Here is a 17,932-nt window from a genome sequence, read left to right as displayed (position 1 = left end):
CCGCGGAGCACCACCCAGGACAGGCTGGGCCCCAAGCCCCGCCCCGAGGTCCTGCCCACACACCCCTGACACACCGGCGTCGCCAGCCAATGGCCGGGGTCCTATAAACGCTACGGTCCGCGCGCTCTCCCGCAAGAGGCAAGAGGTAGCACCAGCGAGCGTGCCGGTAGCTAGTCGCGGGTCCCCGAGTGAGCGCGCCAGGGAGCTGGAGACCAAGCGACGGGAGTCGGAGTCAGAGTCGCAGTCGGAGTCCCCAGACCAGAGCACAAGCCTGGGCCGGAGAGCGCCGCTCGCACGCCCGCCGCCACCCGCGTACTCGGCGCAGCCAGAGCCACCAGCACAGCGCTGCCATGGAGCCCAGCAGCAAGGTGAGTCGCGCGCCCGCGGGCCCTCCCGCCGGGAACAAAGGCGCGGACTCCTGCCCGCCTTCCGCCGGCCAGGGCCTCCCCCGCCGCCCCGCCGCGCTGTGCGCCTGGGGCGGGCCGCGCGCCTCTCCGAGCCTGGCTGGATGCGGGTCCCGAGCGCAGTGCCCCGCCGGGCCGCGCGCCGCAGTGGGAATGGGCTCCGGATCTAGCGGGCCGGAGGGCGCCGCGTGCGTAGTTGGCGCCGGCACCGAGCACGCGGCTTCTTTCCGGGGGCGCCGCGCCGTCCACGCGGCCCTGCTGGTGCTGGGGACACAGGGCCCGGGCGCGGCACGTCGCACACGACCTCGGCGGCGGTAGCCCAGCGTCGGCCCCTCCCGGTGCGGGGGAGGGGGCCCGAGCGCGGCGCCCATTGGCTGAGCGGGCCGAGCCCCCGGCCCAGCCCCGGCCCCGGCGCGCGGAGGAGGCAGGACCCGCCCCCGCTCTCCGCCGGCTCCCCTAACCCGGGCGCCCCAGTAGGTGGGCGGCCTGGTGCGAGATGTCCCGCCCGCCTACCCTACTCCTCCCGCCCGTCCCCCGCGGTGCCGAGGCCGAGGGGAGGGCACTTCTCTCCAGGCCCGGGCTCTAACGCGGGGGTTGAGATGAACCTCCGGTCTTGGAGGCTCTCCTTTCCGAGGAGTGTAGGCCCTAAAGCTTTGGCCCAGTCTCGCGGAGATGTGTTCCGCGGAGGCAGGTTTACCCTCGGGACCGGGCGGGGAGCGCAGCCGGAGGGACGGGGGATCCGGGAACCGGGAAAGAGCCCCAGGCTGAAGTCGAGCGGGAGGCGCGCACGCCACAGGGTTGGAGAATGAGGGATGGGGACTCTGGGGACCAACAACTGCCTAGATGGGATTTCTTTTTTCATGTGTAGACGGGCTTGTCCTGCAGGGCATCTTTCTAACTTCCGCAGAGCGATTTCTTTCCAACAAATGTTTGTGGAACCCCTCCTGTGTATAGGGCGTTGTTTCTTTCCACCCTCCCTTCCTCCCCAGTCTACAATCTTTTCAAGTGCCCTTTTTCTTTTGAAACGCTCCCTCTTTATTATACTTGGATTTTTCCATCTCAGCTGGGAGGGCATCTGGATGGCCCTTGTTTTCTTAGCTGGGACGCGGGGGTAGCACTGAATTCTGAACTGCCCTTCCTACTGGCTGTGGAGGTGTCCCGGTGGGACTGAGAGGGGTGACGCTGGGCCGTACCCTCGGCGGGAAAAGGCCTTCCGCCCCACACCTGTTGAATCCATGAGTCCAGACGACTTGCTTCACCCTTCCCGCGCCCTCGCTTCAGGTGAGACCCCGAGGAAGTTCCCGGGGAAGGCTCCCAGAATCCTAGGTGAGCCATAAGGGTGGGATATAACTAAACGAAAGTTCAGCGAGAAGCTCTTTTAGCTAGTGGCAAGGAAGTCCAAATATCTCAGGGCTCTTGCAGGCAACTTCTGGGCCTCAGTTTTTCCATCTGAAAGATAGAGATCACTTTTGTCACTTCCTCTAGGGAAGGAGCTATCTATTCAGCATGCTATGCCAGACATGGGCATTTATTTGTTGAGTGAATGAGTGAATATTCTACGTGGAGACAGGAAAGTGGAGGAGAAAATCAACAGGTTCTTAGCCAAACTACTTTTCAGCGTCACGGACCATATAGCCCTGCTGGTTACTCACCAGCCTGGAACTCAGAGAAGGGAAATAAGTTTGCTAAAGTCACACAGCTAGTAAGTGGTTGAACTGGATTTGAACCCAGGCCCATCAGATTTAATTTCATTTCTGTCTCCACTGTCTCTCTTCACCACAGCATTTCTTGAATTTTAGGCAAAAGGGAGAGAGTTTGCTTACCTTCAAAGGTGGCTCCTTATGCCAGCTGCTTCTAAATAGTGTAGCAGACGGGTGCTCTTCATGGAGTGCTCTCCAAATTTTCCACTGTCTACCTCGTCAGTAATTAATGTTGGAACACCTCTTTCACAGTGGTATATATGTATTTTTAAATTCATGCACGTGCACTTTGATACTAACAGATTATATGCTTTCACAAAACAGAAATTTCAAAAGACAAATAGATACAAGACGGCAGTTGGGGTCATTTCCCCTCCAAATCTTGTGTAGATCATTCCATATACATTCTGGAATAAAGCCCTTCGCTTTGGAGACTGCTGAGTTGACCTGCAAGCACAACCTTTTTGTGCACGATGTTCAACTGAGGCCTGGAGAGGTCGTATCGCTTGCCTTTCACGCAAGATCTGAAAATCAGGTGTGCCTGGCTCCAAAGCCTTGGTTCTGCTATGTTCCTCTTTGTCTCCCAGGAAATGGGAACTGACTTAACTAACTTCCCTGTGTTCCATTGTGCTCCTCTGTAACTCATAGTAATGAGCTTGACCAAATAGGAAGTAGGGGACAGATGGAATCACCTCGCCTCCAAGCCAGGGGTTCGCCCACAATCCCTCCTGGGCAGCACCAGCACGCAAGGGTGAGCCCTGCCCCAGATGTCTCACCCTACCCTTCGTGAAGAACTTGTAACTAGCCTTGCCTATGCCCATCACTCATCACTTTTCTGGCCAGTCTCTATCTTCCAGAAAAGGAAAAATCAGAAATCCGCGGCATCCTCAGCCCCTCTGTGGTGCAGAGAGCATAGTTTTTTGTTTTTTGTCCTTTTTGAGACGAGGTCTCACTCTGTCACCCAGGCAGGAGTGCAATGACACGATCTCGGCTTACTGTAACCTCTACCTCCCAGGCTCAAGTGATTCTGTCACCTCAACCTCTTGAGTAGCTGGAACCACAGACGCACGTCACCATGCCCAGCAAAATTTTTGTACTTTTGGTAGAGACGGGGTTTTGCCATGTTGCCCAGGCTGGTCTCGAACTCCTGAGCTCAGGTGATCTGCCCGCCTCGGCCTCCCAAAGTGCTGGGATTACAGGCATGAGCTACTGCACCCGGCTGAGCATAGGTGTTTGCGTATGTGGTTTTGACTCCCAGCTTGCCTCAATTGCCCAGTTTTCATCATTACAGTGTCTAGGAATTCAGAAAAGAATGTATGTCTCTGTCCCCATAGATGCTCCATAAATATTTCTTGCTTCCTTGGACTCCCGTGATGCATTGCACTTACCTGGGCCGTGGGTGACCTGTACCTGGGCCTTGGCCTTTATCTAAAAGCTGGCATTCTGGCAGTATGAGCTTTTGGGGAGTCAGGATGCTGGCCCGTGGGTATTAAGTCAGGTAAATCATTAAAGCTCCCACTAACCCATTCTTCCTAATAGGGGCTTGTCAGGAAGTGAGTAGGGATGGCACATGGGTGAGAGTGCCAGGCCAGGGAGGGTCCGCTCATGTGAGTGCCCTGCGCTGCTTTGGGCTTCTTTGCTTTGCCTTTTTGCCTTAGGCTGCCTGCCTGCCTTTCTGAATTTCGGTCACCCTTGGGATAGTTTGAAAGGGACATTCATGTCCAGTAACTCCTAGGGTCTTCACAACTGCCCTGTGATACAAGTTACAATGACCTCATGGTCCAATAAAAAATGACTTTGCAAAGATCACACACTGAGCCTCCCACTCCAAGACATGCTGCCAGCCTTTCCAGGATGACATTAGAGGGTGGAAGGAACCCAGAGCAGGAGGGGCCTTCCAGCCATGGCCCAGCCCTCCATTTGACAAATGGGGAAACTGAGTCCAGAGAAGGGAAGAGATTTATCTGAGATAAGGCTATCACAAAAGATTTCAGGCATTCTACGGAGCTGTGTTTTTTTTTGTTTTTTTGTTTTGTTTTGTTTGTTTTTTGTTTTTTTGTTTTTTAAGACTGAGTTTCGCTCTTGTTGGCTGGAGTGCAATGGCACGATCTCGGCTCACCACAATCTTCGCCTACCAGGTTCTAGTGATTCTCCTGCCTCAGCCTCCCGAGTGGCTGGGATTACAGGCATGTGCCACCATGCCCGGCTAATTTTTTTGTAACTTTTTTGGTAGAGATGGAGTTTCTCCATGTTGGTCAAACTGGTCTCGAACCAGATCTCAGGTGATCCACCCACCTCGGCCTCCCAAAGTGCTAGGATTATAGGTATGAGCCACCGTGCCTGGCCTAGCTGTGTTTTTCTTAAAAGATGCTTTCTTGTGCACACGCCTGTCTGTGCCATCCTCCACCCACCCCCAAATGAGCAGGAATCCCCAGACACAGGACTTGCCCATGTTCTTTCTGCATGCCATAGGAGCCTGAAAGTTGGATTAGACGTAACTTGACAACTGAAACTCTACTGTAAATGGAAACAAAACACTAGGTGTTACCACTAAACTCTGACCTTGAAGAAGTGGCTTTCCTTGGAGCCTTGGTTTCCTTCTCAATAAACAGAGACTTGGCTACCCCCGGTGGATGTGGTGAGACTGGCCCCATGCCCTAAATTAGGGCAGTGGCTATTTGAAGTGGAAAGACCCTTTGTATGGCCAGTCTGGGTGTACGAATGATGTAAACAGCCCCAAGATGATCCTTGTCTAGTACCGAGCCATCCAGGGATTCGACCCTATTTGCCCCGGAGCTGGACCAGCCTCAAATCCCCTGTAATCAGCTTGTGACTTCAAGGAGCTCAGCTTTGCCCAGTGCCTCCTGGTCACGGGGTGTCGGCCCAGAGCTCTGCTCCAGTACCAAGGGTACAGGCATCCAGCTCCCCGCTTCCCTAAGACTGGCAGAGCTGGGGAGGCCTGGAACAAAGAGGAAAGTGTGCAGTGTTGGCTTGGGGCCTGAAACCTCACCCCTTCCCCCACCTCACTCCTGGGCATAGAGGTGATAAAGCCGCTCACTCAGTCTGGTAACTGACATCCCCATGATGGCGGAGGCTGGGAGGCCTCCTGACCGGACTCGTGGACTCAGAGAGGCTGTGTCCAGGCCTGCAGGCCCAGCCCTGGCCACCCAAACAAGCCTCCAATTGTTACCTCCCTTCACAGGAGGGGTGGACTGGAGCCTGAGACTCTGTCTTCCAGCCACCAGGCCTGGCAGTAGCTGATGCATAAACATTAGGGTTTTGCAGTAACTGAGCAGGGCTCCCAGGCCTTCAACCTGGGCAGAAAGAAGCATCATCTCCTCTCTTTGTGACCACACTGACTTGCCTCCCTGGGGCCTGCGCACCCTGGAATGGGAGAGAGCTCTTGCCAGGCCTCAGCTGATGGAGCTTTTGGCTACTGAGGCCTCTGCTGGACAGGAAGTCTGCCTGTATCTCCCCCTGCCCTGGCATTTGGGAGTGGGGAGGAAAGGGCTCCATCAGAAACAGCTCTACCATTTGACCTTAGGCCAGCCACACTTCTTGATGGAGCTTGTGTCCTCAGCTGTACTGGGGATGAGACCTAGCTGTCTGGGTCAGCGGCACTGAGGCTCCAGGGGAGCATGTGGGCTGTGCAGCAGGCTTGGGGAGTGCTGAGCGGCACAGATAGGGTTTCATAGCACAGTGGGAGCGCAGACAGGCCAGCTAGCCATAAGCGCCGCTGGAGGAAGAGGTGGACTCTCTCGGGCTGGGGGGCCCAGTTCGAGGAAAGAAACAAGCAACTGCCCTGGGCTCCTTGAGCACCCAGCTATGGCAGTTCTTCTTGAGGACTTCTTTCCCCTAGCTGGGTGCCTTCTTCGGCTCCCTGCTGCGTGTGATAACTTGGGTGTGGCCCTCACAGCTGTGCAGAAGCTATCCCCAGAGGATTCTGGCCCCAGGTAAACAGAGTCGGCTCTGGGCTCGCCTTGCCTCCATCCCACAGCCCTGCGTGCTGTCTGTGGCACAGCCTAGAGTGGCACTGCACTGTGGCCCTGGCCCTCATGCGGCTGGAGCTGATCATGAAGTCCAGTGTCCCAGCAGTCATGGCTGGCATCATCACCATCTACAAGCTGGTGGTGGAAGTCCTTATCTCCAACTCACTCATTGACTGCATCAGCCTCTACGGGAATCTCCTCCAGCCAAGCGCTAGCCTGAGTGTGGGCCTGAGTGGCCTGGCAGCCAGCTGTGCCATCCGCACTCTGGGGGATGAAGTGCTGCCCAGAAGCCCGGGCTATCTGTGGGCCTGATCCTGACCTCATCTTCACTGTATGGTCTCATTGCCCTCATTCTCTCCACAAAGTAACCTTTGAGCCCACCAGCCACAGAATACAATATAAAGATCACCCCTCCTCATTCCAGAATGAACAGCCTGACACACATGTCCCTTCAGTAGTTGGTCTTGTGAATGCAGTGTCCTAGTGCAAATGCCCATCATCTGTTGACCCCATCCTTGCCCCTGCCTGCTCCATGCTGTGGACATCTGGGCCCCCTCATCACCCATCCTGGCCCCCCTGACCAGTGAGGATGCCCCCACCCATCTAGGGTGCTCCGTGTCTAAGGATGAATTCCAGTGTCATTTTCCTCTCCACTGTAGGTTTATTTATGGAAGACTGGACCTGTTCATACATCTGTGGGGCAGCCCTCCATCTCCCAGCTATATAAAGTCTCTAACCACAGTGTTGCATTGTGGAGTTACCATGTGGTCTGACACTTCCTTGGATGAACTACGCTCGCTCCCAGCCCTAGACAGTCCAGGGCCTAGCGGGCAGTGTGTGGTGTCTGCCAAGTCCTGGCATCCAAGCTGTGTCCAATAAAGTGCTTGGATGTGACTGGAAAAGAAATTGGATTAAAAAAAATTTCAGAAGTTATAGAGCCAACTACAGAGAAGCATAATAAATGAAAGAATGTCTTCTAGTTTTGACAGTTTGGTGTTTACCCTAAAGACTTCTCTTTGTGCATGTGTAGATACATGCCTATAAATATATGTGTAGTTGGATCCCACTTTCTACATAGTTCTTTGCAACCCATTCTGTTCACCAACCCAACCCTTAGAGGTAAATACTGGCAGTGTTTCTCTCTGCACATACAACCAAGTGCTACTATACAAGTTCACCAACTCCCTGTTCCTTACACAATATGTACAACCTATTGCTTTTTTCTCCCCCTGAACAATCTACCCTGGTACTCTTCATAACACAGATGTGTTATGTGAAACACAGATGTGTTTCATTCTTCCAATTGCATAATATTTCATTCTAGGCATGTCCCACCATGATTAAGAAATAGCACCCCCGTCACTTTCTTCATACCACTCACCACCTGATGTATTACATGTATTTATTTTCTTCCCCAGCCTTCAACTAAACTATCAAGTTCCATAGGCAGGGATTTAGTATAGTTTTATCACTGAATTTCCATTGACTAGAAGAGTGTTGGGAGCATGTATTCGGGCATAATCTTTCCTTGGCACTATCATTTATTCATAGAAAATCCTCTCTTATGGAGAACTAACTGAAGCTTAGAGGAAAAGACTTTTTTTTTTTTTTTTTTTTGAGACGGCGTTTCACTCTTGTTGCCCAAGCTGGAGTGCAATGGCGCCATCTTGGTTCACTGCAGCCTCCGCCTCCTGGGTTCAAGTGATTCTCCTGCCTCAGCCTCCTGAGTAGCTGGGACTACAGGCGTGCACCCCCATGCCCGGCTAATTTTTCGTGTTTTTAGTAGAGACAGGGTTTCACCATGTTGGTCAGGCTGGTCTTGAATTCCTGACCTCAGGTGATCCGCCCTCCTCGGCCTCCCAAAGTGCTGGGATTACAGGCGTGAGCCACTGTGCCCAGCCAGGAAAGGATGTTTTTAAGGTCACACAAGTGGAGGAGCTGGGAGTTAAACGTGTCTGCTGAGAGTGACAGTGAACTTTGCATGTGCCCAGTCTTACCAAATTAGTGTTCTCTTACTTGAATTATTGCCCATCTAACCACCAAATGTGTATCTTCTCAGGGATGTCAGTTTCCCCAGGGTCCAGATCCTGACCCCACGCCCGCACACGGCCAAGAAGCCAATCGTTTACATTTAACATTCCATTATAGGATGCATACCTTTTCGGTTATTTAGGGAGGATGTGGTTTTGCCTGGAAGGCTTTGAGAATGCTGGGCAGCTCAGGGGACTTGGGGCTTAAATCAGAGGACAATCAACTTTTTTCTAAAGGGCCACATATAGCGTAAATATTGTCAGCTTTGTGGGACATGCAGTTCTCAGCCTGCCGCTCAGCTTTGCTGTTGCAGTACAAAAGCAGCCGTAGACAAATGAGTGTGGCTGTGGTTCCAATAAAATTTTATTCATGGTCACTGAAATGTGAATTTATTATAATTCTTACGTATCACAAAATATTAGTGGTTGTCTTTTTTTTCTCTCCAGCCACTTAAAAATGTAAAACTCATTCTTAGCTGCCATAGTTTGCCAACTTTGGCTTACAGCAAATGCAGCAAAGTGGCCCAAAGTTTTCTGAGCTTGTGCCCGTGCTGTCTCGGCTCAGAGTGGGCAAGGCTCAGAGAGCTGCTGTTATGGAATTTGACCTACATAGAAAGCACCAGGTAGAAACCTTGTTTCCTTCAGAGACCAGTACCCGGAAACAAGGGGAGGACCTGAGCAGGCAAGGCGCAGAATTTGGCATCAGAGACCCCCAGTTGGAAGCTTCCCTGAAGCCTAGAGCGCCCTGGTTCTGCGCTTTTCCCTCCCTCTCATTTCTCATCCGTGAAAAGGGAGCAATCTCTCCCCAAAAGCTTGTTCATGGTGGTTAAATCAGAATGTATGAGCAGCCCCTGGCAGGGTGCCTCAGCTCGCTGGTGCTGCTGATAAATGCACCAGCTCCCTCCTCTCAGTTGTACTTTCAAGACTGGCGAGTGCCTTCTGCCTCGAGGGCCACCAGGGGTGTCGGGAGGTTCAGTCATGCAAGGGTCTTGACATCACTGGAAGGCTTAAAGGAAGTGGCTTCAGGAGCACTTAATGCTTGAGGTCACCTTAAGGTCAGGCTTCGGGCTGTTAGTCCATCACTCTTCTTTTTTAAAAGACTTGGCAGGATGGAACTGGTCAGAGGGTAAAATGCCAGGCTAGGAAACCAAACAACTCTAGTCCCAACCCTGGCTTTTGTTTGTATGCTAGGCTGGGCACCTGCCCTCTGACCTCAGGCGCCTCCTGTCATGTGCCAATGTTACAGCAGTCTGCAATTTCTTGAGCTTCGTTCTTTCTTACTGCAGCCCAGGCTGTCTTTTTTTCTTTTTTTTGAGAGTGTCTTGCTCTGTCGCCCAGACTGGAATGCAGTGGTGCGATATCTGTTCACTACAACCTCTGCCTTTCAGGTTAAAGTGATTATATTCTCGTGCCTCAGCCTCCCAAGTAGCTGGGATTATAGGCATGTGCCACCACGCCCCACTAATTTTTGTATTTTTTTTTTTGAGACGGAGTCTTGCTCTGCCACCCAGGCTAGAGTGCAGTGACACGATCTCAGCTCACTGCAAGCTCTGCCTCCTGGGTTCACACCATTCTTCTGCCTCAGCCTCCTGAGTAGCTGGGACTACAGGTGTGTGCCACCACGCCGGGCTAATTTTTTTTTTTTTTTTGTATTTTTAGTAGAAACGGGGTTTCACCGTGTTAGCCAGGATGGTCTCCATCTCCTGACCTCGTGATCTGCATGCCTTGGCCTCCCAAAGTGCTGGAACTGCAGGCGTGAGCCACTGTGCCGGCCCGTTTTTGTATTTTTAGTAGAGATAGGGTTTTTGCTGTGTTGGCCAGACTGGTCTCGAACTCCTGGCCTTAACCAATCCGCCTGCCTCGGCCTACCAGAGTGCTGGGATTACAGGTGTGAGCCACCGCGTCCAGCCTTGAGGTTCTTTCTTTTAATGCCCCAAAATTTGTTTAAATGAGTAAGAAACACAACAAAACAAGTTAAAGGGAGCTGTCATGGATTACGTAAACCCCTCCCGCCCACCTTTGTGCTGTGTACTAAGCAGTTGGAAAGCCCTGCGTCCCCTGCTTCCCTGCACCTCGGGAACCCACGTGGGATGCTGTAGGAAGAGGACAAGATGGAGCAACGTCTGCATTCTGTTGGCCCTGGGACCCTCCTCTTGCCAGGAATACCCTGCCTCTGAGCGGCAGTAGCCATGTGCCCTCCCTCTGCCAATATAGATTGAGAACCTGCCGCAGGCCAACCCGGGGGCTGGAGCGCTATGCCGACACACTGACATGGGTCAAAAGGCCACGGTTTGGCCGGGCGCGGTGGCTCACGCCTGTAATCCCAGCACTTTGGGAGGCTGAGGCGGGCGGATCACGAGGTCAGGAGATCGAGACCATCCTGGCTAGCACAGTGAAACACCGTCTCTACTAAAAATACAAAAAATTAGCCGGGCATGGTGGCAGTTGCCTGTAGTCCCAGCTACTCGGGAGGCTAAGGCAGGAGAATGGCGTAAACCCGGGAGGCGGAGCTTGCAGTGAGCTGAGATCACACCATTGCACCCCAGCCTGGGCGACAGAGTGAGACGCCATCTCAAAAAAAAAAAAAAGCCACGGTTTTTGCAAGTTATACAGTGTGGCCAGGGCCATCTGGCATCTGAGTGTTGGGGGAGAGGTCCTGAATCTTAACACCCCATCCACGGCTTCCTGGGAGAGGGAGGTCTCTTGTGGGTCGTGAGACCCCCAGCAGTGGGATAGGGAGGGTGAGGGGTGGGGACATGAGAAATCCTTCTCTGTGCTGGACCCTGGGCCCAGGCGCTGGCCAAGCTGAGAGGTCATGACTCTGTTAGGAGAGTCAGGATTTGAACTCGGTCTGCCTGACTTCAGAGGTCTTTCCTCAACAGCCCTGTGGGTTTGGAGTGGAGGGTTTTGGGGGATGCTGTTTTCACCTCTCAGAGCTCTGATAGTCCAGCACTCTCCAGGGGTTTGATAATGGCTGAGGATGAACTGGTCTGGCACAACAGATACACACAGAGCCAGCTTTGCCTAAAAGCTAAATTGAAAAGTGGCAGGTTTCTTTGTTTTGCAATTTGTATGTGCTGTTCCCTCCTCTGGCCACTCTGGCTGCAGACACGGTATGACCCAGGTTCCATTCTTTTTTTTCTCACTCTGTTGCCGAGGCTAGAGTAAGGTGGCATGACTCACTGCAACTTCTGCCTCCCAGGCTCAGGTGATCCTCCTACCTCAGCCTCCTGAGTGGCTGGATACAGATGTGTGCCACCATATCCGGCTATTTTGTTGTTGTTGTTGTAATTTTAGTGGAGACCTGGTTTCACCATGTTGCCCAGGCTCGTCGTCTTGAACTCTTGAGCTCAAGTGATCCGCCCATGTTGGCCTCCCAAAGTGCTGGGATTACAGGCGTGAGTCACTGCGTCCTGCCCCTGGTTCTGTTCTTAAGGAGTTCCCAAACTGAGTGACAGATGGGTAATAAGCTAGAGACTGTAGAGGACATAGCAAGAGCAGAGGCCTGGAAGAGAATGGAATGTTCTAGAAAGTAGTCTTATCCCCAGGGAGTGATGATGGGCTGCTGGGGATCCCAGATTCTGGGCTGTAGATTGCTCCCCACCAGTAAAAAAGGCTCCCACAAGAAAATCACAAGCTGTCTGGGGCTAGTACCCTTCTCTAAGTCATCACCAACTGTTCATCAGCTTGACAGACACCAGAATAAATACACGTTGAGTGAATGGACTTCGTTACCATGTTCCAGTTCCAGCCACTGGCTGGTGGGGGCAGATGGTGCTGAGGTTGCCCGGTCAAGGGTAGCTTGCTCTTCTTCCTTGCTCCAGCAAATACTTGTGGAGGGAATTCTGCCAGGCTTCGTAATGGATACTGATAGAAAACTTAACAGCAACGCCTTAAGGAAGGAACTTTCATCTCCATTTTCTAGGTGAGGAAACCAAGGCCCAAAGCAGGGCTACCTTGTATCCCACTCCAAGGTGAAAGGAGGCAGCTTGCTGCATTTAAACGTGGGTCAGCTTCCAAGCCCAGCAGTGATCAAGCCGGCTATGGTGGGCGCAGCAGAAGGGGAGCATGAATCTGAGATTGGTTGCAGTGTCATCGTGTGCCTACTGAGGAGCAGGGGCCATGTCCCTCCCCCTACACCTAGCACTGAGCCACACTGAGCACCCTGTTTCTTAATCTGACCGATCGGTCCCCATTTCTTCCCCCTGCACATACTGTTCTGTCCACCTGGAATGTAGCCTTGCCACTGCTTTCCCACTTGGCAGACTCTCTGTGTGTCCTTCACGGCCCAGCTCCAGTGTCACCTCCTGGGAGCTCATCTTTTTTTGTACCTGGGCAAAACTGGAAATCTTTCCCTCCAGGGTTCTCACAGTGCCTCATACCAGCCTCCTGTTGAAGCCAAGACCACACTAGCCACTCATCTTCATCTGCCTCCCCACTGCCCCCACCCCACTGGACTGGAAACCCCTTCCTTGGTGTCAGGACTGGGTCCAGTTTCATCCGGGGCCCCAGCCTCACTTAGCATGAGACCTGGAGCATAGGTCACTGGTATTTTAGTGAGTCCTAGTGCCGCAGCTGCCTGGGTGGATGTGGATGTGATCCAGGGCGTGGGTAGGCAGGTTTTCTAAAGTGGAGTTTGACCTCGACCTGCCGATGACAAGGTCCAGCAGAGGGGTATGTCCTTGGACCCCAGCAGCCCCCATTGCCAGAGGCTAAAATCGAGCAGCTGCTCAGTGGGGCCCCAGGGATGACTTCAGAGGCTCCAGACCCCTGGAACATCAGATGCAGACCCCAGTAAAACAGGGCCTGTGATAATAGCACTTGCCTCACATGGCCAGTGTCATTCACTCATGCTCTGCCAACATGTTTTTATTTAAATTTTTTTGTTTTTATTTAAACAAAAAATGTTTTTATTTAAATTATGTTTTTATTTAAATTGCTTTGTTCTAAGTAATATGAAATCATAGGGCTTGTAAAAATTATTTTGAATAGGTGATTCCATTCACACCATTCAGAATTCAAAAAAGTGCCAAAGGCTATAAAATGAAATCTCCCTTTCACCCTGTCCCCAGTCACCCAGGCCCCCCAGGTTAGAATGTCACCTTTCTTGTACATTCTTTTTTTTTTTTTTTTTTTTAGACAGAGTCTGCTCTGTCGCCCAGGCTGGAGTGCAGTGCAGTGGCGCCATCTTAGCTCACTTCATCTCCCAGACAAAGTGATTCGTGTCCCTCAGCCTCCCAAGTAGTTGGGACTACAGGCACGCACCACCATGCCCGGCTAATTTTTGTATTTTTAGTAGAGACAGGGTTTTGCCATGTTGGCCAGGCTGGTCTCGAACTCCTGGCCTCAAGCTGGGATTACAGGTGTGAGCCACCGCGCCCAGCCTCTTGTGCATTCTTTTAAATAGATGTGTATATTCTCCTTCTGCCCCCAGCCAATTTTTTTTTAAAACACAAAAGGGAGCATACAATATACACACTGCTCTGTTTTTGGTTTTGCTTTTGTTTTTTGGGACAGGGTCTCACTCTGTCACCCAAGCTGAAGTGCCATGGGGTGATCACAGCTCACTGCGGCCTCGAACCCCCAGGTTATGTATTCCATTATATAACTATGCCACGCCACGTTTTCTGAAATCATAGATTGATGTCGCTGCATTGCTTGTTTTTAATCTATTCTAATGTGTTCCAGAAAAATACAGTATATACTTTGCATCCCATAAGCCAAATGAAGGTAATTCCGCAGGCAGAAAGCCCAGCACGTGGTGGGCCTAGCAGTCGCTGTTTAGTGAACCCTCCTGGTGATGCTTAGTGCCTTGCCACAGCCTCTGATTTAATCCCAGTGTCCACCCTATGAGTTAGACTTGACCTGGTGTGTCACTGGGATCCCCCAGAAGTTTGTCAGCTGCTCACTACCCACTCAGAACAACAGCTCTGGGCCTGAAGGCTCCCCAGAGACTTGAGAGAGGGAGACTCGGGGCAGTGCCAGGACATACTGGGGGAGGGGCTGTCTTTCCAGTTGGGCAATGCAGAGAACTTAGAGAGAATGGAGTCCCTGTGGTATGAGGGAAGCCCCAGCATGTGGAATAAATGTCCCGAGGCAGGCTAAGGGGTCAGACTAATGGGAAGGAAGGACACAACGCACACACAGAGGGGGCTCTGAGCTGTACGCTCCTCCTGGGCCAAAGTCTTCTTCCTCTTTCGCAGCCTCTGATGTGAGAGCCTTGGCTTTTGCAATCGTTGCCCTGACTGACAGCTTCCAGAGAATGAAAAGACCATACTGGGAATATGCCTGATAACAGCTACGCCCAGGGCTATCTGTGATGATCTTGAAGTAAAGGGTGCTTCTGGGTTCTGTGGAAACCGAGGCCCAGAAACCCACAGGCAGGCCGTGGCCAGCTCCACTCACTTCCAGTGCCCAGTCTGGTGTGGTGTGCGTAGCGAATGCCAGTCATTTCTTTGGTGTGCCTCCCGCAGCCCTGTTCTCCCACAATCAGTTAAAGGCCTGCCTAATGTCACATTTCCTGATTTCCTCATTTTTATAGCTGAAAAGAGTACTTTTCTCCAGCAAGGCGGACATCCCACTGGCCTCTCAGTCACCTGTGGCTAAGCAGGGCTCTTCACCTGCTGGCCTCTGCCCTTCCTGCTGCCTCATGTCCTCGGCTTCCAGTGGATAGAAGCAAACTGCCCTTTTTCTCTCCTAGCCCTTTGCCCACTGGAAACACCTTGGCCCAACACTCTTACTCACCTTGTGCACTTTTCCAAAGTGCATTCCTGCCTAGCATGTCATCTATGTCCAAATAACCTTGGGAGTCTTATGGTTTGGGGATTGTTGCCGTCAGGAGCACTGGGTAGGGAGTCCGGAGCCCTGAGCTCTCTGCTGCAGACTCCTGAGTGATCTGGAACTTGCCTCACCCTCTCAGGGCTCAGTTTCCTGCCCTGTGAACAGCAGGAAGGTCAGGGCAAGGTGGGATCACATCTCCAATGTGACAAACGAAGCTGTTGCCATTTTGCTGACCATCCAATGGAAGACAGGGGAGAAGTGGAGGACAGGGGAGAAGTGGTGCAAGGGGGACTTAGCTGGAATTCACAGAGCAAACAGGCCGATGGGCTGGAATCAGAAGCCAGCGCCTTCAGCTCCAAATCCAGGTTGTTTCTCCTATATCTGTGCTACTCCTACCAAGTAATTTGGGCCCCCTCACATAGGAGGGTTGGTTCCTGGGCCTCCCAGTTAGAGAGTCTAGAACCACCAGACCCCAGGCATGGCTTCACCAGGGAAATGAGACCCCCACGAATCCGAAGCCTCTGCCTCTCTGAGACCTGGCTACAGAGAGAGAAGACCATACTTCCCCTCTCTCCCCAGGAAATGGTCGGCCAGCCCAGTGTCTTGAAGTCAGCTAGGCTGGTTTGGGCACCTGAGGTCGGGAATAGGCCAAGTTTCCTGGGAGAAAGACTGGTGTGGTGCCAGGAGTCAGGCAAGATACCTGAACACAGGAACCTGCCAGTCCAGGCCCTGCCCTGTAGTAACCTGGGCCCAGACACGCCTATAACAGTGTGGTTTGTTTCTCTGCAGAAGTTGACGGGTCGCCTCATGCTGGCCGTGGGAGGAGCAGTGCTTGGCTCCCTGCAGTTTGGCTACAACACTGGAGTCATCAATGCGCCCCAGAAGGTGAGTACTATGCCATCATTGGCTTATGGACACGAGCCTGCTCTGTTGCACATCACACATGCCCATGGTCTCACACCACCACCTGAATTAGAGTCATTTACATCAACGCACTATCTGCCTCTCCAGCCAATTTTCTGGCCCTGACAATGTCAGAGACTCGTCTCTTGCTTTGGAATCTTAGGGCGGCAGAATTCTAGAATCTCAGGTCCCACAGAATCCTGGGGTCTTTTATAGGGCCTCTTGACCAACCCTCCACCCAACTCAGTCGTATAATAATATGTTGGATGATATAATAAACTCAGAGCAAAGCTCAATACAACAATGCTGCATTTCCATGGCATTCTGGGGCTGCAGAGGGTTTTCCTGGGCTTGTCTCACTTGATGCTCACTGCAGCACTGTAGGCAACAGGCACCACTCCCAGCCTGCAGGTGTGGGAAATGGCCAGGGAGAGGAAACCTGCCCAGTATCACCCAGCTAGTCAGAGACAGCTGGTATCCAACACCTGCCTGCCAGGTGGTCCTTGAGCCTGCACTCATACCCATCCACAGGCAGTGCACTTCCTTTTAAGGCATCCAATTGTAGGTTGAAACTGCGTCCTCTCCCTGAAGGCCCTGTGCCAGTCAAAGCAGAAATGGCGTCTTGCCCTGGGGAGCCGCAGGGGGTGAAGGTCTGTGCTGGCTTCCTCCTCCCTACCGTGCATCCTAGATCTGTCCTCACTTGTTTACTTGAATGTCAGGATGGGAAGGGACCTAGATCATCTCCTCCAGCCCAGCCTACTTGCATTAAGGAGGAGAGAAGAGGAAAAGGGGGTAGGGGGTAGGGACAGGAAAGGAAACTAACTGAGCCCTTCCTCTGTACCAGGCATTTTGCTTGTGTTTATGAGATTGGGTGGTGATTTCCATTTTATAGACCCAGAAAACTGAGGTCCAGGCAGATGAAATGACCGACAGGCCCAAGGTCACAAAGCTACTGAATGTTGGAGTCAGAAGCCAAGCTCTTTATTTCCATGGCCGCAGGCGGTCTTCCTAACCAGCTGCCTTGCCAGTTTAAAAATCTGTACCTTCTCAGAGAGGACCAAATGAGTGGGCAGTCCTCACTCACGTCAGGACCACATTTCTTGTCTAGACGGATGCGGCTAGAAAGTGAGTGTGGTGACTCCCAAAGATCAGGGGCCTGTTTGGGGGAACCAGGTAGTGTCTGGAGTTAGCTGGGCTCTTTTCCAAATAGGCACTATGGGCTATGGGCCATGCCCGATGCCAAGGAGCAAGTCACCAGGAAGGCTTGGCCTGCTGAGTCATGCTCAGCTGCCGCGGAGGTGACGGGACTTTTCCAAGTTTGCCGGGCATGGCGACCGTGGGCCCATGTTTGGACCAGCCCCAAGCCCTGCATTTGCTAAGTGCTCTTGACAGCTCTTGCCGAAGTGTGTGCTTCAGAACTGGCTCCCTTTGGGAATCCTTACAAATGGAAAGTCTGTAAGACAGGCTGGGAGGAAACAGAGGGAGGCTGAGCTCTCCACTTCGCTGCACACTAGGGTTTCCAGGACACCCCCAGATTCTGATTTAATTGGTCTGGGATGCTGTTTGGGCATTCAATTAAAAGCTTCTCCACCAATTCACCTGTGCAGCCAAGGTTGACAGTACTGGACCGAGTGATGTCTTGACTGTGATCTCATAGTGAGTTAATGACAGAACTAGGACTCTAAGGTCAGGACAGAGAAGGTGTTTTCCAGAAACAGAACAGGGTTGGGGTGAGCAGGGGGCCTGCAAAGTAAATGCCCAGAAGAGAGAAAGCCTGGCATGAGTAAAGCATGAGTAGTTTAGTGTGTCACTAGAGTGAACAGGAGGAGGGGGAAGGTTGGGGAGGTCAACAAGGTAGGCAAGAGCCAGACCACAAAGGGCCCTGTAAGTATGGCATGGCACAGTCAGAAGGGGCGGTGGGGGTGGGGAGGGGCAGCTAGGGAGCATGGACTTCAGGATGAAGACAATAGGAACCCACTGCCCAGGGCAGACGTGATCAGACTTGCATTGTACGGAAATGACTCAGGCGTCTGGTATGGAGGGGTAGACCTAAGAATGTGAGACTAGAGACGGGAAACCATGAAAGTTGCCGTTGCACTAGTGACATAAAAGCAAACCCTCAGAGG

General features: G+C 52.5%; 1 protein-coding gene across 1 annotated transcript in view; it reads left to right on the top strand.

The window, feature by feature from the left end:
- The first annotated feature begins 96 nt into the window (after nt 1-96).
- The window catches only part of SLC2A1 (solute carrier family 2 member 1), a 33,101-nt gene continuing 15,265 nt past the window's right edge, over nt 97-17,932 (top strand). The window contains exons 1-2 of the mRNA XM_050799212.1: nt 97-368; nt 15,693-15,788. Of these exons, the coding sequence (XP_050655169.1) occupies nt 351-368; nt 15,693-15,788 (114 nt within the window). The 5' untranslated portion in view covers nt 97-350. The remainder of the gene's footprint in view (nt 369-15,692; nt 15,789-17,932) is intronic.

The sequence above is a fragment of the Macaca thibetana genome, chromosome 1, assembly GCF_024542745.1.
Source record: "Macaca thibetana thibetana isolate TM-01 chromosome 1, ASM2454274v1, whole genome shotgun sequence".
NCBI lineage: Eukaryota > Metazoa > Chordata > Mammalia > Primates > Cercopithecidae > Macaca > Macaca thibetana.
This window is presented reverse-complemented; position numbering and strand designations above follow the sequence as displayed.